The sequence below is a fragment of the Pimephales promelas genome, chromosome 14 (genome assembly GCF_988280905.1).
Source record: "Pimephales promelas chromosome 14, fPimPro1.hap1.1, whole genome shotgun sequence".
NCBI classification, from domain to species: domain Eukaryota; kingdom Metazoa; phylum Chordata; class Actinopteri; order Cypriniformes; family Leuciscidae; genus Pimephales; species Pimephales promelas.
In genome coordinates, this window is record NC_142782.1 from 11,162,014 (window position 1) to 11,188,731 (window position 26,718).

Genomic DNA, 26,718 nt, shown 5'->3' on the forward strand with positions numbered 1-26,718 from the left:
TGAAACAACCGAGTGCTGTTATATTAAATTTAAGCACCCCAGTCCATGATGGCCGATCAAGTTTGAAGACTGGAAAAAAACTAAAAAATGTATTACTTGTCATAAAACTACGTTTCTGGCCATAAATATACAGAATAACAAAACAGTGTAATTTGTCGTCATCTTCACAGAGGTATCTGGGAATAATGTCACATTCACAAGTTCAACGCAGCCGGATCTGGGTTGATGGAACGCGGTGTGTCTTTAAGACCCTGCGGAGCCACGGTAACCCCACACGGCTCGTTGTCCGTACTCTCCCGACTCTCTCTGTAGTTATTTGAGGGAGGCGCTAGAACCATATCTCCACTTTACAAAAAAAGGCAGAAGTAACGGCACTGTCTAGAGAGAACAAATCAAGCCAAAGCTGTGCAAACAGACTCTTGTGTCTCCCTCTCTCCGTGGCGTCGGAGTGTGTGCGGCCGATGCGCTGCAGGCTGAAGCGTTCGGAGGCTCGTATCCAGTTTAAATCCTGCGCTCACCCTCTGTTGAGTATATGTGGAGCTTAAGCGACACTTCTATGAGAATCCCCACTGAACAGCGAGACGAAGTTTGGTTGTTTTCCTGAACCGGGGGTGCTGGGGAGAGTCGAGGCGAGAGAGAGAGGGCGAAAGATGGTTTTGAACAGCCTCCCGTGCGTCCTGGTTTCGCTGTGCTTGGTTTTTTTCTCGTCTTCTCCGTGCAAAGCTCGGATTTACACCAACCACTGGGCTGTTCGGATAGCCGGCGGACCTGAGCAAGCAGAGCATATCGCCAATAAATATGGGTATAGAAACCTGGGCCAGGTACGTGTGTCCTGCACAAAGATGTTTTGAAGCACCTCACGTGTATTATTTCATCGTATTTGCTGTCCAACGCTGTTTCCCATCAGTTCAAGTGTCTTATAGCTTTGATTGAAGTTCAAACGTCAAGGCTGGAAGCCTTTACACAAGTTTCACAGAGTTTTACATGTTGTGTTGTGATAGTTGAGAAAGTTGAATTTATGCTTTATAGGTTTCAATCTTCATGGATGTGCATGGAGACTCATTTTTAGCCCAATATTACCCAGTTCTCAGAGTAAAATCCAGTGAACAAACAGGTCTCTACTGACTGACTCCCAATAACAACAGGTGTTTTTGAAACTTTACTGCTTGGATCTACTATCTACTATTTTCGAAATCATTTTTAGATGTACTTCTGTATTTTAAATCAATAAGAACTCAAGCCATGAGCTTCAGCAGGATTCCTGACATTTAACATTCACTGGAACATGCTGAAAATGTTACAAAGGCTAAAAGTGTTATACCTTTTACGTTTCGAATATCCTACTAAAGTGAAATACGTGGTAGCTAAATTTATACGTAATGCAGCTGTTTACAGGCAGGTCTGGTTTTTAATATGTCAAGCCAAGTTTAGTTGAAGTCAAGTACTGCATTATAATTTATGTGGCATAAAATGCCCTGGCCTCAATCTCAATCTTCTTTCCGAGAAGCAAGAAAAAAAGTCTTCATAACAATTTAGTTTAATAATATGTTTCGTTATCCAGTTAGTACTTTGATGGTAAAAAATAAATGGCTGGTTCATTTAAATAAGTAATAGGTTAATGCAAGCTTGGTGGCGTCTTAAACTTTGCTCTTTACTGCAACAAGCCCGTATGCCAGATTTCAGATCTGCCATGTATCTAGAGATTTCACAGCAACTGCGTTCAATCTCTTGATTTCACAATGTGCTATCTTATCGTTCATCAGTGCTTATTGTGCCAGCTAAGAGTTCCTTCCTCAACTGGTTGTCACATCCAAAGGGACTACTTATGAAAGCTCAAAACACTCCTGAACTTTGCAACTCATCAGACTCATCATGCACTCCTGTGGGAATCTGCTATAGGATCCTGGAATGTGAGATTGCCTTAGGAGCCAGTTGTAGCCTATGTGTTTGTTTGTGAAATTCAAGAAAGTATGCTATTTATGAACTCAGAAGTTTGCCCTACATCAAGTTAATTTTGAAGAAATTGCTTGACTAAATGTAAACTGGCAAGGCTTATCATTGGCATCAAAACTCATTGTTTTTTTTATGGCAGACTTCAGTATCCCTATAGAGTACAGTAGTCTGTGGAGAATGTGTCATGGTTGCCTGGTGTTTTTGCACTTGTCAAATGAATCTGTTCAGTGGAAAGTGATACAGCCTCTTGAGTAACCAATCTTCCAGTCAATGACATTATAAATAATTAATCACTTAAGCCAGTTTCAACATGTCTGTGGTGAATATTGCTGTAGCCCTTGCCTTTTATTCATACCGATATTGTTACATATTAGATGTACCTGCCCCGATTTGCTCTTTTTAGTTACTAAGTAGTGTGTTTGGGTTCTTGCTTCGCAACCTGATATTTTGTGATGTGGTGATATATTGTATAGCTATTATGTCATGCTTCTTTATTTGCTATGCACTAAATGGCAGTTTTGTATTGTCCCTGTAGATTGGTGATCTGAAGGACTACTACCATTTTTTCCACAGCCGGACGATAAAAAGGTCGACGCTTTTCAGCAGAGGCTCACACAGCTTCATCTCCATGGAGCCAAAGGTCAGACTGTCACTATGACAACCCCACACCTGTGTGTTCTATGGTCTATATGGACTCCTGATCTTGCTCATCTATGATTAGAAATCAGTGTATTACGAACAACTGTTGCTAAACAATGCAAAGTGACTAAATGTTTCCGCAATCATAAACAACGCTTAGTGTATTCGTCAATAATCTTTAAAAGGAGAGTTGGTTTAACACATTACAAACCTCACCATGCTCATGCTGTTGTTTTGTATTGTTTTATCCAAAAATGTAAATTCTGTAATCTGATTTGAACACAGTGTTGGTCAAAACATGTTTTTATTGTCTTTCTTTTGTGGAACACAAAAGGAGATACCTAGCAGTTTGTTCATGCTGCTCTTTTCCATACAATGAAAGTGAATTGTGACCAGGGGTTCAAGAATGGACCACTCTCCAAAAATCACATATTTGTGTATTAATTGAAATATGGTGTCAAGACATATCTCTTAAGGTTTAACATCGCTGATTTCAAAAACCATTTGTGACCCTGGACCACTAAACCAGTCACATGGGTTGAGGGTGGAAAAAAATCAAATACATGTTTTATATATTTATGGTAGGAAATTTGCAAAATATCTTCATTGATGGCAGAAAAGAAAAATCGATAATTTTGACCCGTACAATGTATTGATGGCTACTGCTTCTTGTGACTGGTTTTGTGATCCAGGATCACATTTGTGTCTCATACCTGTTTGCAAAAAGTTAATTTTTTTTATTCAGCAGAGGTGATAAAAATCAAATAAAATATAAAAGTTGATAAAATATTTGTTTTTGAAAAACAAAAGGTCGTCATATTTCACCTCAATATCGAAAGGAACATTTAAGATATGCTTTTTATGTTTGAAGAATGTTGGTACTTTACATTATTAAAGGACAAGTTTGGTATTTTACAATTAAAGCCCTGTTTTAAGATCGTCCCTGATGAAATAGAATAGTTTAGATTGTTTTTTAGACAAATGCTCCTGTCACGAGAATTTTTGGATTCTGTGTTCGCACCTCCCCACCTTTATAATGAAAGCATAGGTGCACTCGAACAATCATTCATAAAAACGCATAAAACTTTAGTTTACAAAGACGTGAAACTCGCCGAGTGGTCTAGGGTGTTCACTGATATGCTCACACAAAAATTGCTGCAAAAGATGCTTTCCAACAGGTTTTATCGTAGTTTTTGTCCGACTTCATTTTCTTCCTGTTTTCGGTCGAAGTCCACAATAGTAAATTGTCGTTCACGTGCGCGATCATTGGTAACTAGATAACTAAGGATCGCATGCAAACCCGACAATCGACTACTGTGGACTTCGACCAAAAACAGGAAGAAAATGGCCTTGGACAAAAACTACGATAAAACCTGTTGGAAAGCATATTTTGCAGCGATTTTTGTGTGAGCACATCAGTGAACACCCCAGAACACTCGGTGAGATTCATGTCTTTGTAAAGTAAGGTTTTAATGAATGATTGTTCGAGTGCACCTATGCTGTCATTATAAAGGGGGGGGGGGGGGTATGGGTGCTGCTGCTAACACAGAATCCAAAAATTCTCGTGACAGGAGCATTTGTCTAAAAAACAATCTTAACTATTTTATTTCATCAGGGACGATCTTAAAACAGGGCTTTAATTGTAAAATACCGAACTTGTCCTTTAAAGGGTTAGTTCACCCAAAAATAAAAATTCTGTCAGTATTTACTCACCCTCATGTTGTTCCAAACCTCTATGTGTTTATTTGTTCTGCTGAACACAAAGGAAGATATTTGGAAGAATGTTTTAATCAAACAGATCTCATTCCCCATTGACTACCATAGTAGGAAACAAACATGTTGTAATGTTTCCTACTATGGTAGTCAATGGGGAATGAGATCTGTTTGATTAAAACATTCATCCGAATATCTTCCTTTGTGTTCAGCTGAACAAATAAACACATTGAGGTTTGGAAGAACATGAGGGTGAGTAAATACTGACAGAATTTTCATTTTTGGGTGAACTAACCCTTTAAGTATTTTTGCTTTGTGATATTTTTTCATAAGTAAGCCTATTTGCCTCAAAAATTCTCATGACTTTAATGGCAAAAAACAACAACAACACTGTTACTAAGTAGGATGTTTCTCATTATTGTATTCCAGTGTCTTTCATTTAATCAGAAGACTGTTACAGAGAGGGGATGTTGTGAAAAGATGTTGGTGTTTGTCAGTTCCTAAAGGATTTCTTCTCATTCTTTCTCAGGTGGAATGGGTGCAACAGCAGGTCGTGAAGAGGAGAATAAAGCGAGATTATAAACCCTCATATCCTGGTCCTGTACAATCCAGTATAGTCCAGTCCAACTCGATTTACTTCAATGATGCTAAATGGAGCAGTATGTGGTACATAGTGAGTATTCTCAACATGTTGTAATTAGTTTTTGTGAATTGGTAAGGTTGAAAAACATTGAGATCTTGATCAATGTCATGGTTTGTATCATTTCCAAGTCTACTGCAAAAAAAAACAAACAAATTGTGTCACTTTTGAGCTGTTCAAGTCAAGTGCTTAACCAAGGTCTTACAGTGAATGATTCATCAAGCACATCTCTTTGTAAAAGGAAAAATGTTGTTTTTTGCCTAGGAAACAACTTTTCTTTTCTGCTGATGTAAGAAAAGGCACAGCGACAGGGGATTTTATTCTGTCAATTTATTTGTGAAGTTTATTTCACAATGCGATTCCTTCTAATAGCAGCAAAGTAAAAATATTTGAGTATGAAACTTTGGGATGAAGACTATTATATCATGATATTATTGTCCAGTCAAAGCATAGACTAACTTAAAATCCTGATGGGCTAAATTCAAGTCACGTCCTATGTTATTTGCGGCTGAATATTCTGTTGAAGTCCGCAATACTGCTTATTACAGAATTCAAATGTTTTGTGAATGCTTTCATTAAAGACAATGTTGTGTTTAGTTAAGTGACAAACCAAGCCAATCTTCTGTTGCTGAAGACATCTTTTAGCTAAATCGTAATGGCAGGTATTAAACCTTTAGTGTTTTTAACTAAAACTAATTTGTCAGTTTGAACGTTCAAAGGAAACGATGCCTGTCGCACCAGATTAGCCGAGTTTCTACATGTGAAAACCACCCAGAGAGATACATTGAGCTTTTCAGTGTAAGCTCTGACATAACTTCTAGCTGAGACAATTTCTGTGAGGTAATTGTATAAACAGGCTCTTGTTTTAAAGGGATAGTTCACCCAAAAATCATGTCGTTCCAAACACGTAAGACTTTCGTTCTTTTTTGGAACACAAATGAAGATCTTTTGGATGAAATCTGAGAGCTTTCTGTCCCTCTGTTGACCGCTACGCAACTATCATTTTGGCTTCAAATAAGTTCATAAAGAGATCGTAAAACTATTCCAAATGAATTGAGTGGTTTAGTCCAAAATTTTTGAATCGATCATTTTATATGATAAACAGATTGAATTTAAGCTTGTATTCACACAGAAACATTCATCAACTCAAACAGTTACAGTTGTGGTAAATGGAAGCTTAAGCATGATTGCTTATCGTGCGAGAACCAATGAGGTTCATTCTTGTGTTACGCAGCACGTTTGAGCTTCTGCAAGAACCAATGAGGTTCATTCTTGTGTTACGCAGCACGTTTGAGCTTCTGCAAGAACCAATGAGGTTCATTCTTGTGTTACGCAACACGTTTGCGAGAACCAATGAGGTTCATTCTCGTTTTGTGTTACGCAGAACGTTTGCGAGAACCAATGAGGTTCATTCTCGTGTTACGCAACACGTTTGAGCTTCCGCAAGAACCAATGAGGTTCATTCTTGTGTTATGCAGCACGTTTGAGCTTCCGCAAGAACCAATGAGGTTCATTCTTGTGTTACGCAGCACGTTTGCGAGAACCAATGAGGTTCATTCTCGTGTTACGCAACACGTTTGAGCTTCCGCAAGAACCAATGAGGTTCATTCTTGTGTCACGCAGCACGTTTGCGAGAACCAATGAGGTTCATTCTCGTGTTACACAGCACGTTTGAGCTTCTGCAAGAACCAATGAGGTTCATTCTTGTGTTACGCAACACGTTTGAGCTTCTGCAAGAACCAATGAGGTTCATTCTTGTGTCACGCAGCACGTTTGCGAGAACCAATGAGGTTCATTCTCGTGTTACGCAACACGTTTGAGCTTCCGGAAGAACCAATGAGGTTCATTCTTGTGTTACGCAGCACGTTTGCGAGAACCAATGAGGTTAATTCTCGTGTTACACAGCACGTTTGAGCTTCTGCAAGAACCAATGAAGTTCATTCTCGTTACACAGTGCTTTTGAGCTTCCGCAAGAACCAATGAGGTTCATTCTTGTGTTACGCAGCACGTTTGCGAGAACCAATGAGGTTCATTCTCGTGTTACGCAGCACGTTTGAGCTTCAGCAAGAACCAATGAGGTTCATTCTCGTGTTACGCAGCACGTTTGAGCTTCTGCAAGAACCAATGAGGTTCATTCTCTCGTTACGCAGCACGTTTGAGCTTCAGCAAGAACCAATAAAGTTTATCCTAGTGTTATTCAGCACGTTTGAGCTTCTGCAAGAACCATTGAGGTTCACATAAGTTATTAATTACATAATTTTTGGGTGAACTAACCCTTTAATAGCTGTCATGTTCCTCACCTCACGAGAGTCAGTGGTTTGCACTTAAAGAATGTGAAGAAATCTTTGCTTTTTGCATGATAAACAGCCATTCAGATTTACCAGAATGTACAAAAGGTTCCACTTTGGCTGCTACTGAAACCTTGATGCATAGCACACATTGCATCTGTTGTCATCACTTTCTGTCTATGATCGTATTTATAGCTTAGACCGAAACGGCGAGAGTGAACTAAGCGTTTGTTCACTAATGGGTTTTTATACAGCTCTGTCAATGGTTAATATGGCTCAGATAACATTAATACTTTGACCTGAATGCATCCATTTGGCTCGGGTTTCTCTTGTTGACCCGCAAGTTGTACTTTGGGAGCAAATAAACTTGACTTTCCAGATGGGGTCTAATTCCAACTCTAGGCACAATGAAAATGTACATTTGGTTCCATGTGACACATGTAATTGCAGTGTCTGAGATACGCAAGGAAAAGATGCAGTAATTTACAAAGATATGTTTTAAATATAATGTTTGCTTTTTACCACATGCTTGGAATCTTTTCCAAAAATAGCCAGGTTTTTATTTTTACTCTGACATTGTATTTAGCATGCATGCTTCAGACACATTGAGCTGTAGAAATCGTGGGAGACGTGGGTTTGAATCCACCCTGTGCTTTTTAAAAACTCTATAATAATATTGAATAGCCTTATACTTGATTTACATTTGCAAACGCAAGCACTAAATGAAGGGAATCCTCCAAAAACACTTTCCATATTCAAGTTCAAAAAGTTTGAGGTTTTTAATCTTTATTATAGATCTTATGCATACCAAGGCTGCATTTATTTGATCAAAAATACTTATCTAATTGAGTATGAATAAAATGTGTGACTATAAGAATAGAATGACTATTTTAAAATGTTATTTATTTCCATGATGGCAAAAGGTCTTTAAAAGGTCATGAAACCCCCCTCTTTCAGCTCAAGTCTAGCTCACAATCTCTTAAAATGCTACTTAAATGGGCGTGGCTAGCTGTGAGAAGAAGGGAGGGAGTGGGTGCAGTATGGCCATTACTGTCAATGTCCCATGCATATCGACTGTCACTAAAAGCAGTAGTAAAATGTGAGGAAATGCTAGATTTTTTTTATATAGCTGGCAAAGTTAAAGTCTTATGAAATACACTGACACTTTATTAGCTATTGTCCTTTCAATAGTACCTGAATGCCCTGCATATATTAGCCAACAGTAATCGTATTTCTATTTAAAACATATTAATATAGGCTACATGTATAATTATAATGTCATTATAAAATATATGGTGGTTTATATAGACACTATAAATGCATTTGAAAATTGATTTTCTGCTTAAAAAAATCTTTCCGCGCATAGCCTATAGATCTATGCACCCCCTGAACCCCATAATAAAGATGGCTCTGCGAGGTGGATGACTTCTCATTTTAAACACACACAGTCTCACACACACACCTCTGAAGGGATAGAAAAGTCCTGGGGATACCGCATCACTCACAAGACGCAACTTGGATTAGTTGTCAACAAGACGAAGTCCACCATTCTCCACTTGTCGCAGCTCTCTCTCTCTCTCTCTCTCTCTCTCTCTCTCTCTCTCTCTCTCTCTCTCTCTCGAGAAAATGTTTGCGGCACACACTATAGTTTAGATAGTGTTTAGATGTGTCCGTGGTTGATGGCAAACCAACCGTCCAGAGCCAGAGTCGAGCCCTCTGGCGAAGAAACGTATTCAATGCTTGGACTTTGCACCATGAAAACAAACACTTGCGTCCCATGATTGCCTCTATCATCTAATATGCAATCTCACAGTTTGTTTGACATGTCTGTCGTTGGAAAGATCCACGTGGTGTCATGATCAATTAAGAGACCGTGTCTTCTCATAGGATAAGAAAACTCAGTATTGTTAATAATTATGAGACACAGATGAGTCATCAACACACTCACAGTGCACGGCCACGTCACGACACGATGAAGATTTTAAACCTTGAAGACGACAAAAGCGGAATTTTTTTTTAAAGCATTTTAACCCTACTATTAAATGTAACAGATGCTAACATTGTCTTCAATCGTGTTCAACACACATACCTCTGTTAAAATCTCAGAAAATTTGGTTTGGGGTTTCATGACCCTTTAAAAAAAATCGTACTGACCCCAAAGTTCAAAAAATGAGTGTAAGCATACACTATGCAAATCATCACCTAATTAAGTTTCATGTCCTCATTTATGTGTGTCTATGCAGCACTGTAATGATAACATCAATAACTGTCAGTCTGACATGAATATCGTGGGCGCATGGAAGAGAGGCTACACGGGCAAGGATGTGGTGGTTACCATTCTGGATGACGGCATCGAGAGAAACCACCCAGATCTCACACAGAACTATGTAAGTGTATCTCTATGTATGTTCGGCTGTTTTGAATCAAATTCTTGCATATTGCGTACTCTGCATACTGAATTGTGGTTGCTATTTTTTCCTAGTAGTAACAGTTGGAAGTAAAAATTCAAAATTGTTGTAAATACATTTGTGTTTAATTCTGCCAGTTAGAATATAATCTTTAAAATTAAATTAAAATCGTTTTGCTTGTAGGGATTGTGAATAGCATTTTTAAGTCAATTTTGAAATTATGTTCTGTGTGAACGCCTCGGTTACTGTTTTGATTTAATTTAATTTCATAAAGAGATTTTTTTTTTTATTGATACTTCTCCATATTTATTGAAACTCCTTTTATTTTTACTTAATTTTTCTCTCGGCTCATCTGAACTCTTGGATTTTTTTTTTCCCATTGAGGAAAACAAAAGCAAACAACCTGAGTCTGTTTCTATAAAGGTCTTTCACATGTAAAAGTCCAAAAATTATGTATTTTGTTGTTGAGTTTTAGCATGTTTTGTGTGTCCTAACTGGTGCATGAACATAATGGATGGACAAATCCACATTTGGATATGTTCTCATATGTCTTTTTTTTTCCTTTTGATCTGTTTGTAGGATAATGAGGCCAGTTATGACGTAAACGGTAATGACATGGATCCCATGCCCCGATATGATGCCAGTAATGAGAACAAGTAAGAGTAAAGTTCATTACACATCCACACGCTCAATACTTTGAGCATTTCAGGTCATTAAATCCCTGGAAAGGCTTTATTTGTATAGTCCTCTCTGTGGTGTGTGCGAATGTGGGTATTTGGCTTTTGATCTGTGCGCTAGTAAGAGTGTTTGGCAAGTTTGTTTGGTGAATGTGGGTTTTTGGAGTTTGCTTTTTGTGTGTCTAAGGATTTCATAGGTGTATGAGTATATATGGTGCTTGGCTTGTGTGTGCAAGTAAGTTTGTTTGGTGAAAAGTGATTTTTGTAATTGGCCCTCTTTGAGAGATTATGTGCGTGAGTGGAAATGTTGGCTCTAGATCAGTGTGTATTTTGAGGTGTTTGGTGAATGTTGATATTTGGTTTGTTGCATGTATATATGGGTGTGTTTGGTGAGTGGGTGGAGACCCCCATGTGTTTTTGTGGCTGCCACTCACTTTACCAGTGTGTGTGAGCCTGTGCCAGATGGCTCTACAGCTTTTTTGGACCGTACAGACTGAAAGCTTGGCTTGGGCTCTAGTCCTCTGTGGTGTTGCTGTTTCTGCTTGGAGCTCCAGAGCACTGAATAACGACAAAAGTAGCTTCTTAAAGCCACAATATGTATTTTTTCTGCTTTAAAAATAACAAAAATAACTGTATCTATGGTATATATTTCTATTAGATGTGTACTTGCATTATTCCGACAGTTTCCACCAACTTTCAAATACGGAGAAATTTATAGTTTAATTCGAAGACACGGGACGTTTCTTTATTTCCGTTTCGTCACCCGTCTATAGCGTCATAACCTTTGACTCCTCAATTTTCTCTAACTTGCTTGCGGAACCCGGCGAAACCCGCCAAACACAAAGGGGAACACTGGACTACCGCCAATAAAGCAAAGAAAATGACGAAGAAAAAAAAGTAGTACGTATTTTTATGTGTGTAAATCACGTGCCCGCTCACAAACGCTCACTTTTAACAGACACACTGTCCCCGGTGCTGCTCGCGCATAAAGCGCTCCCCGTTCACAGTAACCGGTTCGTCTCATTCAAAACAGCCAACTGTTGCTGTTAGCGAGCACATTGAATACTCATATGAGTCAGGCTGCGAATGTACGTGCCCGCTTCAGCGCGCTCATGCTTACTAAATAAACGCCTCACCTCGGGCGCCGCACACTCACTACATTCCCTTTAGCCTTTAACACATAGTGGATGCATAACGCAAACCCGGTCAAACGTTGACTGCAGTATCTTATGAGCTTTATAATCCGGTGCGCCCTATATATGAAAAATGTTCTAAAATAGGTCATTCATTGAAGGAGCGTAATATTAATATTTATATTCGTCTGTATTATAGTTATGGACCACGATTACACTTTGCCTGCACGTTCTGCTGCTACAGCCAGCTCAGTAAAGCTCAAACGTACGGGTGAAAAATATGACCCGAGAAGGGTTTGAGACAGGAGAAACATGACACAGGTAAACATTGGGGTTGCATTTAGCTTGTCGAGAAGCTTTAAATCTACAGAGAGATGCCGTATATCCGTATATTTTGTGAAACGATGATGTCATGCCATGAGCTGAGCTGGTTGTCATTGACAGCGACAACAACTCCCGTGAGCCCACGCTCTTTGCCGACGTCATCAAAGTATGTCTTTTGTTATTATTTTAAATAAGTGACCCCTGGTGGCCAAAAATCGCATACTGTACGTTTAAACCATTGTACGATGCATTATCAAAGAAATCAACTGTCATGACTGTTTCCCATAACCGTACTGTTGCAAATTACTGGAGTTACAATTTATTTCACTTCTTTATGTTGGTCTGTTTGAGTTTATAAAAGCTAAATGTCCTAACTGAACTAAGGCCTAGTCCTGGTTTAATCTAAGCCCTGTCTGTGGAACCAGGCCAATAAGATGCATTGCAAATTAAATGTTTATATATTAGAAATGGAAAATATAAATTGTACTAAATGCCAGCTTGCTTATTTTGCTCCAGATAAAGGATTACATGCCATAAAAAGAAGAAACTATGCTTCTAACCACAGGTCAAAAGCTGTCGTTCCAACCACACAACATTGCGATGCTCTTTGCAAATATTCATTGGAACTCGGGAAACACCAACTCTCTGAACCATGTTGATAATAACTTTTTTTTTTATAGCTATATTATACAGGGTTCCCAATGGGTCCTTGAAGTCCTTGAAAGTTTGTGAATCTGAAAAAAAATTCAATTAAAGGCCTTGGGAAGTTTTTGAAAATAAACATAAATAGATACAGGTCCTTGAAAGTGCTTGAAATTATTTTTGTGCAAAAATTCCATATTATTCTCTCCGGTCCGCTAATGTGTTATTTTGCCAATACTTTGCGACCTTTGTTTTCTTGATTTACGTTAGTTACGCGCATTTACACTTTATGTTAAAGGAACACTCCGACTTTTTGGGACTTTAGCCTATTCACCTTACCCCCCAGAGTTAGATAAGTCCATACATACCTTTTTCATCTCCGTGCGTGCTATAAGTCTGTTTGACGCACCCACCGCTAGCCTAGCTTAGCACAAAGACTGGATGTGAATGGTTGCAGCTTTCATACTAATCCAAATGAGTGACAAAATAACGCAAACGTTTTCCTATTTACATGTTGTGGTTTGTATAGTCACAGAGTGTGCAAATATCAAGGCCATATGAGACGCAGATATCTTTTAACCGTATAAATACTATATTTTCTGAAGGCGAAGCACTGCTACTTGGGCAGAGTGATAACAATCACCTGAGACGCACCGTGACGAGGAGCAGAGAGTTCGCTCAGTGTTGGAGTAAAGAGTCAGCAATTACTAACGTTAGATAGAAAAGCATAGTTTATCATGGTTGTTTGCTTTATTGTATGAGCTGTGACAATAAACAGGGGAGACCAGGTAATACAGTACCATGTTTCATTGATTTCCAACCAAAAACGCACCCAGATTTATAAATATCACATGAATAAATAATTATTATTACAGGAATCAATATATTTTAAATGCAATTTATTAGCTGAACCAAATGTATTCAACAGTATATAATATACAGTATAATTGCATTACTATACATAGTTCCCACAGGCGAATTAATGTCACGTGACCTCCCCGGAGACGCCATCTTTGAGGGCAAAACCGCTGTGTTTACCATAGGCGTTTACAAAGTTTTATCAGAGAATGTCGTTTTACAAACAAATATTTATTTCTGTTTATATTGTTATGCAAATCATGAAGACAGAGAGAGCTACAATGCAAATATTTCATTCATAAATGGTGTGGATCCGTATGCAGTAACGAAGGAAGCACTGAGCACTGATTATGCAACTTTGCCTCAGATACAGTATTTTCACGTGTACCATTATCTGGTATTGGTGAGGAGTTTTTACACATGTAAGCAATTCTGAGCCTGGAAAACACTGGAGGTGTACGATCAGATTGACGTGGGGTTGGTTTGGTGACGTTTGCTCAAGTGCAATCGATGGAAAAGTAACTTAGTCATCATAGCGAAGTAGCATGATGTTAATATGTCTATTAAAAAGCCATAGCCTGCACAAGTTAATTCCCATGTTCCCCTTAAAACAGTCACCAGTGCTTTCTGTAATATGCATGTACTTGCGGGCGTCATGGTTCGGTGCATGAATATAAAAATAAATAACTTGCGTGCAATTTAATTAATGTAATGCGGAACTACATTATACGCGGGATCTTTAGGGACATAATCTGAGATTGCAATGCTGGAATGTGAGATCAAACAGTGGAAACAATGTTGTTTTGTATGTTTTTAATACCTCGTCATTTAGTTCATACAGGACATTATTCAAACTGCAATGTGTTAACTTATATTTGTTTACACTAGCAATAAAACACAACATTGTGCTTTTGTCAAACAAATTCTTGCGTGTTTTGAGCGAGTTTCTTTCCTGTTTATGCTCGCCAGCCATAATCTCCGTCGTTGTTCGGACAAAAGCTTCATCCATACGGAGTCTAATGACGGGTATAGTGTAAAATCCCGATTTAACTGAACCTCCGGCACGATTTTATCATCCATTGACCCAGCAGGAGATGACCATTTTCACTTTATAGCACGAAACTCATTTCACTTCGTTCAAGTCGTATTGCTTCTGCTAATGTTTTGCCCTCAGCAATGGCGCCGGATCGGCAAATGCCCGTATGTTGTGACGTCATGTGGGAACTATGTATAGGATAGAATAAGGGGAAAGTAATAGCACAAATTGTTTTTGCACAATGAACTCACAGCCTATCGTACCCTTTTGCATGCTCAAGTTCGTTATTTCAAATTTAGGCTACTAGGCGCGCCGCGCGCAGGGTGCAAGTTCAACGCGGTGAACGCGCTCGTTTTTTTTCCAAGCGCGTCCACACCGCATCAAGATAAAAACATATTCATACCCTAATCATATAATAGTGTCACTAACGTTATATTCGCTCTGGCTAATGGCACTGTTACAGTAGGTCATCTAAAAACATAACGGAACACTTACCTCAGCCGCAGGTGATCCACTTGTCCTGTCTGTGCTATCGATGGGATAACTTAGCCGTATCCTTCAGCACATTATGGTCCGTGTGGCAAATTCCATTTTTTCAAAATAGTCGTCCATTGAAATGTACCGAGCAAACATAATGTCCCTTGATAATCTATTTAGGTGTGTTTGAATAAATATCCAGAGTAAGTTAGCCATTTCTTTATCCAGTCAGCGTTTTTAGTTGGTATTCTGTGAAACATGGTATTATCTCCCCTGTTTACAGTCGCAGCTATTTACAATAGAGCGAAAACCCATGACTGTAAACTATGCTTTTACTATTTATAAATTGCTGACTCTGTTACCCAAACTCTGAGCGAACTCTCGGCTCCTCACCACGGTGCGTCTCAGGTGATGCGGTTATCACTCCGCCAAAGTAGCAGTGCTTCGCCTTCAGAGAATAGTTCCCAGGTTTTATACGGTTAAAAGATGTCTGTGTCTCATTTGACTTTGTTACTTGTACATTCTGTGACTATACAAATCACAACATGTAAATAGGAAAATGTTTGCGTTATTTTGTCACTCATTTGGATTAGTATGAAAGCTGTAACCATTCACATCCAGTCTTTGTGCTAAGCTAGGCTAGCGGTGGGTGCGTCAAACAGACTTATAGCACGCACGGAGATGAAAAAGGTATGTATGGACTTATCTAACTCTGGGGGGTAAGGTGAGGCTAAAGTCCCAAAAAGTCGGAGTGTTCCTTTAAGTATTTCCCGATTGAGGTACTTTATTTTGTACGTTGTCGTTGCCATAACATTCACGTGCAGGTATAGGATATACCGAATATTCTTAAGGTTTATGCAAAACAGAAATACGACAAATAGAATATCAGATCACTGTAATATGGTCAAATATAAATGCATAAATAAAAGCTTGTTTTTTGCGTAGTTGTTTTACACATGAAAACAATCTTACAAGGTAACATGATGTAACCTTGAATCCTTGAATTGAATGTGAGGGTATTGGACCTAGAAAAGTCCTTGAATTTGAAGTTAACCAATGTGTGGGAAGCCTGTTTTTAATGAATATTTAAATTCATAATTTAAGATTTTTTTTTTTAATTTTAAGGTTAGATTAATTTTGTTTTGTGCTTTTGTCATTTTAATTCGTTTTTTTATATTAATATATTTTTAATATAAATTTTTTGTTTAATGTTAGTTTCAACTTCAACAGCTATTTGTCAATATTAGTTTTTCATCTAACACTCCAGCTTTTGAGTTCAGTTTTAATATTTTTAGCTAACCATATTAATAATTTTATGTGAATAAAGGGCCATTTTTTTTTTGGACCATTTTCATTAACAAACGGCCCACCAATTCCAAATTGTTATTTTTGTAATACAAAAACTTTTTATGTGAATGGTAAAATATTTATCTCCAAATCCACCCGCAGGTCTCTACGTCCCTCCTCCAGTGTAAGTCTAAAGGACCCCCCCCCCCCCCCTTATTATAGTCGAAGAAAACGATATCGCACCTGAGGTAGAATTCATGTCCGTAACTCAAATACTGTGAGACGAGTTATGTGCTGAAATTTAATACTTATATATGCATTCGAGTAGTGACTCTTGACTATATCAGACACTGAATGCTGTATTACAGAAATGCTCCTCAATCCCCCATTTCTGCATGTGAGTGCACGTATGCATGAGCGTTTAGCACAACTATTCCTCTTCTTAATTTACAGTTTTAGAAGCCCCATTAGAAGTATTTCCGTGGCCCGAGGAGGAGAGGAGTGTTTGAAGCCGTCACTGCTGTCAAGAGGAAGTGTGTGTTGGAGAGGTTTAGGTCTGCATGTATAGACACGCTCTATAGAATACCATCCACCTCCTGTAGCAGCAACTTCGTCTCCGTGAGGATTCCAGCGCAGGAAGTTCAAAAGTTCTCACCCAGACAGGAAGTGTAGACAACATAACTATTTAGCAGTTTAATCCTTTGAATGAGGCGTATTCTACTTTCATAGCACTACATTTTCCCCTTAAAGTCTGTTAGCTTGTTGAGATTATTTGCAATAAACAAAATGTAGTTTTAGCATGAATTAAACATGCCACTGCTACTGTAGCTTTAAAGAGTTACATATGGAACTGAACTCCTTTTTATGATTGGTTAACGTCTGTGTACTGCACAGTTACACTGCCCAGTTATTTAATGGAATAATAATTAACAATAATATTAGTGGTAGTGTTGGTAATCACCAATAATAAGAGGTAATGGGGTTTGTATCTGATAAAAGCTTTAAAAATATATATTTTAATTAATAAAAAAATATTATTTTATTTCTTATTGAATAATAATTTAATATCATTAAAAGAATTAGAGAGAGAGAGCCTTTGAGAGCTTCCTTTCTCTAAGAGTTAAAATGAGGGTCTCATTTTTGTTGCTGAATAATAGTTGTGACCATTTTCAAAAGAGCATAGAAAAAATATTTTTCCTTTATGCCCCCCTCTCCCTTCATAATATATATATATATATATATAAAATACTGCTCATATTTAATTTTGTTTGGCGTCAATCCTACACAAGCTGTTGATCTTTTATGCGCTGGAATGTTTTGTGTCGGTTCCTCCGCTGATAGTTTGTGTAATGTGAGTCTTTATTTCCCTGCAGTGGGTTTGGACCGTGAGCTTCACCACTGGAGGTCGTTCTGTATGACGCTGGACTTTTGAGCTCCAAACTGAGTGGCTGTATTGTAAATAGTGCAAGTTTATATATCTCACAGATGAACATGGGCTTTGCTCTAGGCTTTCAGTAGAACTGCAGTTTATTGACCCCAGTTTATTGATTGTGTGTGACGGTGTATTTTCTATATGCTTTATGGGTTTATGTATTCTATATAATGTGGTTAGCAGTTTGTTTGTTTTTTGGTTTTATTGCAAATGTTCCAGTGTCTTGTGCGGTTCTGAAAATGCTGGAATGCTCTGTTCAGGTGTGGTGTGTGTGTTTCTGGTTTTCTCATTGACATGAATTCTGCTAGCAGACTTAGGCCATTGCACACCGAGTCCGAAATTCGCATCCGAAATTTTCGCACGTTAAAAAAAAAATTCGACCTCACGTTATGTCAGTCACGCTTGCACACCGCCTCCGAAACTTTCGTCCGTCATAAAATTAATCGGATCGGGTTCGATTTTCTGCGTTTTTCGCATCCAGAGCCAGCATTTTGAGAGGTCTTTTGACAATTCAGGGCCGGGGGGAGCTCGTCCTCAAATCATTCATATGCGCCGTGCTTTCAGTTTCGGTTTTCAATTCGATCAAGTGTTTATGTTCTCTTCTCTATATTGGATTATGAAATTAATAAACCTCCCCTTTCAATCAGATTGAAATTTAGGATCGAATAAGGTGTGATTGAGCAGCCTATTCGATAACTAATGTATTATTTGGGCACAATACACAATAACAGCCTAGCTGTTCTGTCTGCCCAGCGCTTCCAACGGGCCGCGCGCGGGTGTGTATTTGTCCGTGTGTGTGTGTGTGTGTGTGTGTGTGTGTGTGTGTGTGTCCATACCTGGTCCATTTCAGACACACTGCCAGTCTCCGTTCAGAATCGATTGGTTCACGGAAATTGGTGGTCTTGTTTTTAATATGTGGCTCCAGAATCGCTAGCAAAGCATCGAACTGTCCCACAGACATTCTGAGGTAAATTTTGAATCGCTCGGGATAAATTCGCAACTCCTTGATAAGGAACTCTCCTTCCTCTCGGCGCAATTTCAGGATTGGATGGACGTAATATTTTTTTTTCTTTCTTCCCTTTTCAATAAGAGAGAGGGCAAAAATCATCCTCACTGCTTGACGAATCCATTTGGTATTTTTGCGTTTTTTCCCGCAAAGGTTTAAGAAATACGCAACGGACTCGGTGTGCAAGGTTTCTATGCGTGACGAATTTTTAAGCTGACGAACACGAAAATACGCATACGAATATTTCGTGCTCGGTGTGCAATGGCCTTTAGTGTCAAATAGCAGGGTTTTAACAATTCTGCGTTTCACTCTTTTTATTGAATTACTTTATCTTTAAAGATAAGAATGTATAGAGGGAAATGAATGCATTGACGTCACTTTCCCGCCGGAACAAATCCCCTCAGCCTGACTGAGTGGCAAAAGATCTGCTGTGTGACTGGATTTAATAGGGGAAACTGCGAAAATGTAGCCTGGATGCCAGCCCGCACTCCGCCCACAACATTTTTTGGTCGGGAAGTTCGGTCTGGACTCGATCCATTGAGGAGTAATTATGATCAGGCAAAAAATGAACGAGCCAATCAGATTGCCAGGGCAGGCTTTATACGATGATGGACAGATGATCTGCAGGGACGTAATCATCATGTTATCAAAGAGCGCTAACTGGTTTCCCTCAGAGATGATTGCAGCTGGAGAATTGAGATGTATAGATTCCGCTGTCATGTCTGTTTTTAAAATTAATCGACAGCGCATTCATTTTAATAGACAAACAGACCTCCTGACAAAGGTCGTGTGACCGAAACGTTGTGTGTGAATGAACTTGATTGCAAAAGTGCAAGTAATGATAGTGTGCGGGAGTTCCTTATCTGCTTAAATGACTAGCTAGTCTGGTCTTATTATCCGACGCACCTATCACCTGCAGGTGTGCGATGGAGTTGGGTCACTAATTGGCTCTTTGTTGACTGGAGAGTGTTATCCTACGCACCCTGAGACTTGCAAAAAAAGAAACATGACCACTTTTCAAGAAATCAACAATTTGACGGAAAACTGCGCGAACACACTGGCATTTACGCAAGAAGATGCGGATAAGATCCTTTTCCCAGAGAAGAACGTGGACTTTAACTTATCACAGGATGAACACCGGGTGCAACTTGAAAGACTGTACCATAACGAAATGCGGTTAAAAATGCATGGTTCTACACTGAGCGAATATTGGAGGAACAAGAGAATCCCACGTGGTCTGAGAATTCCAAAACCTCCTACATTGTGCAAACGGAACAAACTGTTTTTAAAGAGATGGAGCGAGATTCTTAATAAGTGTTCTATGGATTTGATGCTTCTGATTGTGGAACAAGTATCTGCTGATGTACGTGAAACCCATGAAAAAATCGTCCGACTTGAAGAAAAGATTAAATCTATTTCCCACATTGACTTCGATTCCTTTCTTTCCTCTATCAAGTCGTCCACTGAGAAATACAGAGATTACTTGAAAGATATTAAGCTGAAGAAGTACAAACGAGATACAGAGGATTACCTTCGGAATGAAGTTTATCCATGGGACAAGAGACCAGCTACCGTGCCTGACATGAGAGACAGCGCGACCCGAGAGGCCAACGCACCAGTCCGTGGATCATCTTTTCGCAATCGGACGAGGAGAAATGGAGCAACCTTTTTTAATGGACAGAGTGATTCTACTGAAAGTGAGTTAACCATCGACAGTGATTCAAGTGCACATGCTTCGACTTCTTCTTTTTTGGACAGGCGAGCCCCTCCACGGAGACCACAAAGAAGAAATGTCGAAGAGGTTCAAGAGCCTCAAAGAAGTTCACGACTGTGGACCCGCAGGTACTCAACTACTATCTGATGACCAAATTGGGATTTTATCGAAAGGACTATCTTTTGTGCCTACTGTTGGTGTTAATTGTTTTGGGCTAAAAGTGGATCTGTTCAAATGTTTTAGACAAATGAAACTACGGTACTTTTTCTCCAAATCAGAGTCTGGTGCATCTAGGACACCTTTTAGACCTAAAAGTAATTTCTGCCCTAATGCGTCTAATCACACCATTCATACTTTTTGTCGTTTGGTCGAACAAGATGTGATGGAAACTTGTTCTTCCAGTAATAATATCTCCCATAATCTTTCATTGAATGAGAAAAAAAAGCCTTGACCGAATTGATAAGTGACCCAAGTATCATTATAAAACCAGCTGATAAAGGAGGGGCAATATAGTCCAAGATTCGGAAAAATACCAACACGAAATTCTTGCACAATTACAGAATATTAAGTTTTATAAAAAACTCCCTGGGGATCCTACCAATACCTATCGATCAGAGATATTGTCATTATTAACAAATACTAAAACGTAGGGTTGGATATCTCAATCGGAGTTTAAATTCTTGTATCGTCAACATCCGATTAGACCAGTTTTTTACACTCTTCCTAAAATTCATAAGAGACTTATTAGCCGCGTTTCCACTGCCGGGCTAGGGCTGGGCCAGAGCTAACAGCGAGCCGGGCCGAGCTAGTGGCCTCGGGCCTCAAGCACCGGGCTTGCGTTTCCACTGCCGGGCCAGTAGCCCCACAGCGCTGCCCCAGACCCCACCCCTAACACGCCTTTCTGGATCAAACGTCATAAAACCCAACCCATTTCAGCGGGTATTATGAATTAATTTATTTTTTAAATTAGGAAGATAGCATGTATAATAACTCAATTGCCGTAGTGGCTGCAATAGTGTCCCGATACCAGTACAGGCGATTCTCCATTTCAAGCAGCGATTTTTTGCGCGATATAACAAGTAGCCTAGGGCTGCGGGCACGTTTTCAAGTTATTCATTAATCGTTAACCGAGGCCCATCGGTTAATACTCGGTGCATAGTGTGCGCGCCGCAACCTCGAGATACAGAGTAAAAAATTTTAACACCTTTAATAACTGATTGGACCCCATTTGAAACGAAATTTATTTATAGAAATAAAACGCGGCAAGTACGGAGCAGTTAAAGCCACATTTCCATCCCTTCAAACTGAAATTGCCAATTGAAAATAAGCAAATAAACGTCCATTTCACAAAAACTCCGTGTCTGCAAATAATAATAATAATAACCATCATCATCATTATTGTAACATTTTATTAGGCTGCATATGTAGAAGACGCCTTTATCCAAAAAAGGAACAGAGCACAAATAAACACAATATTTTTGACAAATATCAGCGCATATCCAGTGTGTGTGGAGCACGCACTGATGGCTGCGAGACGCCCATGTGAACAGTTTCATTGCATTTCTTTCAGTGGAAACAACTTAAAATACTCTTTAATTTCTGGTCATACAGAAAATAATAATACATTATTCGCAAATAAATTTATTTATAACAAGAAAACGTTGTGCTTTAACAATTAATCAAGGCGCGCTTCATGATCTCCGTGAACTGAAGCGCGAGACCTGAAACAGCCACCGCATTCGAATTTGTTCGTTTTATATTGGACATTTAAATGTCCAATTTAAAACGAACAAATTCGAATCGAAAGCCAATATCTTCTATGTTTATGTAGCTTAATTTCTCTCTAAATGTGCATCCGGAGATGGAGATATGTTTTTAGCCGAAAATCATTTAGAAAACAATAGTTTATTAATAAACAATTAATGCCTCGTTATTTTATATTATTTTATTATCAGACACATTTATTATAGCCTATAAATCACTGCAGGGAAAATATAATTTCCAGGTTCTAATTTGGCCTCAGAAAACCAGTAAAATATATATTTTTTTCATATTAATTTGTCAAATATTTTAAATGTTTAAGGGGCAAAAAATCAAACAAATATCTGAAAATTCGTCGATATGTAGCTATATATAGCCTATATATTGTAGGCCTACAGTTCAAATTAAAATGTTATGCAATTTTAAACGGTCAATCGGTTAAACATGGACACCCCTATGTGCATCTTGCTTCAGATCATAACGTTCCATAACACCGATAAACTCCGCCTTTTACCTTGAGCACGCCTCTAGCCCGAGCTGGCCCCCTCTGGCCCAAGGTATTCGACGGGCCAGAAATCCTGGCCGTTGGCCCTGAGGAAGCCCCGATCAAGCCCCGGAAGTGACAGTGGAAACGCGACTGGCCCTGGCACGCACTAGCACGGCCCGGCCCTGGCCCGGCAGTGGAAACGCGGCTATTGACCCTTTAGGTCGTCCGATTGTGGCACAGACTAATTCTCAAAAGTGCAAGTAATGATGGTGTGCGGGAGTTCCTTATCTGCTTAATAGACAAACAGAAAAAGGCAAAAGTGTAACTTATCAGCTTTGACGGTCGCTAAGTTAAGAAGATGGGACGTAATGAAAAGCCTGTGGTCGTTGTGGTTTCTCCTTTGGTCGCACTGATGAAGGACCAAGTGAAAGAAGCAACACTCGTTATTTTACTTCTAAAATAATTAAGTTCTTCTGTTGTTGACAACTATGCTATGCAAAGTATTTGACTTACTGCGTTGCTCTGATTGGTTGTAGGTCTGTCCGACTATCCAATTGAGTGCAGAGTTTTTTTTTTCTTCCTCGTTCGGGTTAAGACACGCCTGATAATCAAAGCCCTATGGAATGGTCTCAGACTAATTTTCTCAATAGAAAATGAGTATGACGAAGTCAGGCTAGCGAAAATGCTACTAAAACGAACAATGTTATCAATTTAAACTAAATGTTGGACTCAATATAGTGTTCCTTACAACTTACTAAAGATCCAGTGATCCATGGATATTGACATACAGCCAGAAATCGTGTTGCCTGACATTTATGTTTATTTATGCCTGATTTCGACACCGGGGAAATAAAAACAATTTAGACCTAAACATAAAGCAATTTTGCCTGTGAACGCTTTATATAACAATATACTGTAGGTAGGTCTAAATCCGGGTGATCACTTATATCAGTGTTATATATATATATATATATAGCCTATGTCATATCGTCCAGCCCTAAAACTTTATTTTTATTTTTTGGTCAATGTTTATTAAAGAAACATCCAATAATGCAGAATATGCAATGATAAATATTTAATTGATGAGTTGTTAATGTATATAACAATACAAAATATATATGGTTTTACACCTAAATTTAGCATATTGACACAAAAACAACTGCAAATCCACCTTTCGCTGACTGGAGTCCAGTTGTTTCTGTGAATTGCAGTGATCTATTTGCTCCTCTTTTTATAGCAGTTTGTAAAAAATATACCTCCCATTTTTTTTTGTGTCAAATCTAGTTGTACAGTCAATCGCAAAGCTCTTTCCCACTTTATGTGTGTTGTGTTTGTTTTTCGCAGCATTCACGCTGAAAACAAATACAGCCGCTCAGTCATTTTGCCACTCACTGTGAGTAACTGCAGGCACTCCGGCCGACGGTGACGTCACGCGCATTCCCTCTTTTAGAGATAAGAAACTTTTTTCAGATACAGTTAATGTAAAAGAAATTTTATAAACAAATGTAATAAAACAATATTTACTTTAAGACGCTCTAATCTAATAAAGCGCCTTTTTACACCTTGTCACTTTATGCATTTTCTCTGATCGATGACTAAATTGTGAAAAGACCAGGTCTAAATATGCTCTGAAATGCTTTTGGAGGTGGTTTGAGACGCATTCCACATATGTAAATTTTAGCCTCCCAAAATGGTAAAAAAATAAAAATAAATGCGTGAGAGCGTTTTATAGGCTGTTTAACATGTTAAAATATAGGCAGATATGACAGCGCTACTGCAACACGCATTACCACAGATATGGCCTGCTGCAACTGGAAGTTATCAAAAAGAGATCCCGTAGTTGGCATAAATGGTGTCTCTTTTTGGCAGCTTTATTTTTCAGGTCAAATATTGTCTTGGCAGAGCAACAATGGCCTTGTTTCATCTACATACTGCATATATACTAACAGGAAAAAGTCTCCCATATACAGGGGTTGGACAATGAAACTGAAACACTGGCCAATGTTGGAGGTTTCACATCTATATGCCTGGCGGCCAATCTTCAGAGTGAAGCACGGGTGGGTCAGTGATGGTTTGAGCTCCAATATCATGACAATCCTGATTGTATTTGATGGACACGACACTGCCGAGGACTACCAAACCCTTCTGGAGGATCATGAGCACCTGATGCTCAAACCGTGTATAAGCATGATCATGCACCAACACACACAGCAAGACTTGTGACAGAAGGGTTTGATGAAGATGAAAGTGACGTTGAACATCTCCCATGGTCTGACAGTCACCAGATCTGAATATTATTGAGGTGTTTTGGAGGAGCGAGTCCACCAGCATCATATAGTGACCTGGACACTGTTCTGGAAGAGGAACGGCTCATAATCCCTCTGGTCACTGTAAAGGACTTCTATCTGTCAATTGGTGCTGTATTTGGATGCAAAATGAGGCCCTCACCATTCTAACAAATTATTGTGTAGTAAAACCAGGTGTTTCAGTTTTTTTGTCCAACCCCTGTACATATTTGATTGGATTGTAATATTTAAATTTTAATTTATTTTTAAGGAAAAACTTTGGTTTTCAGCATGAAAACAGCTAAAGATGCTGGCATGACATTTAAAAACAAACAAATAATCAACGTGTGAAGTTTCGTGTGAATTTTGGGATATTGAATAATGTGCATTTAAATAATTTGTTTGATTGAGTTGGATGCAGTTTTTAATAAAAAGATAATGTATTGATAGAAACATTTATAGAATAAATTTTTTGATGTACTTAAATAAATCCTAATAAGTCTAATAAATCCCCCTAAATTTCCAATGTTTAATTACAAATAATAATAAGAGTCACAGCTTTAGTAGTGGCTTAAACACGGATTGTTCAAAAAAACTGTTTGAGAGAGATTTATTTTTTCTGTAAGTGAAATTCACTGAAACAGAGTTAGTTTAAGATAGCAAGGTAGTTAAAGTTAGTGAAACTGTTGACATTTATGGCTCGTTTCCACTGAGGGTACGGTACAGTACACGGGTCGGGTCGGTACACCATTGGCGCTTTTCCACTGCATAGTACGGTACGGTTCGGCTCAGTACGCTTCGACTCGGCGCGGAACAGTTCGGATCGCTTTGCGTTTCCACCGCAGTAGTACCCCTTCAAAGTGTGTGGGACTGATCGTTATTTGCGCGCGCCTCTACTGCCATGACATCATCTTAAAAGCGCCACATTTTCAAACCCACAACACAGGAACAATGGAGACTATCGAGGGGATGGTGTTCCTGATTCTCGGTATGTGGTTGTTTTTAACTGCTAGATGGAAAAATGTGTTTAAAATGAGGCTGATGGCAGCAAAACAAAAATACTGCTAAAAAAGTGTCTCGTGTCGCAAATCCAATGACGCTAGTAGTGACGCAGGGAATGACGATTCTGTCTGACCAATCAGTGATCTGCAGTGTTTCACGTCACATTTAAGTACCGGTACGGTACGCTTGGAACCTCAACAGACCAGGTACCATTTAAAGCGACCTGAAGCGAACCGTTCTGTACCCTACCATACATTGGAAAACCACCACAAGTGAGCCGTACCGAACCGTACCGTACTATGCAGTGGAAAAGCGCCTTAAGTTAAGAATATGGGACGTAATGAAAAGCCTGTGGTCGTTGTGGTCTCTCCTTTGGTCGCACTGATGAAGGACCAAGTGAAAGAAGCAACACTCGTTATTTTACTTCTAAAATAATTAAGTTCTTCTGTTGTTGACAGCTATGCTATGCAAAGTATTTGACTTGCTGCGTTGCTCTGATTGGTTGTAGGTCTGTCCGACTATCCAATTGAGTGCAGAGGTTTTTTTTTTCCTCGTTCGGTTAAGACGCCTGATAATCAAAGCCCTATGGAATAATTTTCAATAGAAAATGAGTATGACGAAGTCAGGCTAGCGAAAATGCTACTAAAACGAACAATTTTATCAATTTAAACTAAATGTTGGACTCAATATAGTGTTCCTTACAACTTACTAAAGATCCAGTGATCCATGGATATTGACATGCAGCCAGGAATCGTGTTGCCTGACATTTATGTTTATTTATGCCTGATTTCGACACCGGGGAAATAAAAATAATATAGACCTAAACATAAAGCAATTTTGCCTGTGAACGCTTTATATAACAATATACTGTAGGTAGGTCTAAATCCGGGTGATCACTTATATCAGTGTTTTATATATATATATATATATATATATATATATATATATATATATAT

The 26,718-nt window shown here is 38.8% G+C and overlaps 1 protein-coding gene across 2 annotated transcripts in view; it reads left to right on the forward strand.

Moving 5' to 3' along the window:
- The first annotated feature begins 268 nt into the window (after positions 1-268).
- Positions 269-26,718, forward strand: part of pcsk5b (proprotein convertase subtilisin/kexin type 5b) — a 118,781-nt gene continuing 92,331 nt past the window's right edge. Inside the window, exons 1-5 of one of the 2 annotated variants that reach the window (XM_089119395.1) lie at positions 269-821; positions 2,489-2,593; positions 4,835-4,978; positions 9,477-9,620; positions 10,221-10,297. In XM_089119395.1, coding sequence (XP_088975521.1) covers positions 651-821; positions 2,489-2,593; positions 4,835-4,978; positions 9,477-9,620; positions 10,221-10,297 — 641 coding nt within the window. In that variant the 5' untranslated portion in view covers positions 269-650. The remainder of the gene's footprint in view (positions 822-2,488; positions 2,594-4,834; positions 4,979-9,476; positions 9,621-10,220; positions 10,298-26,718) is intronic. The other variant, XM_039680388.2, reaches the window with a different exon arrangement.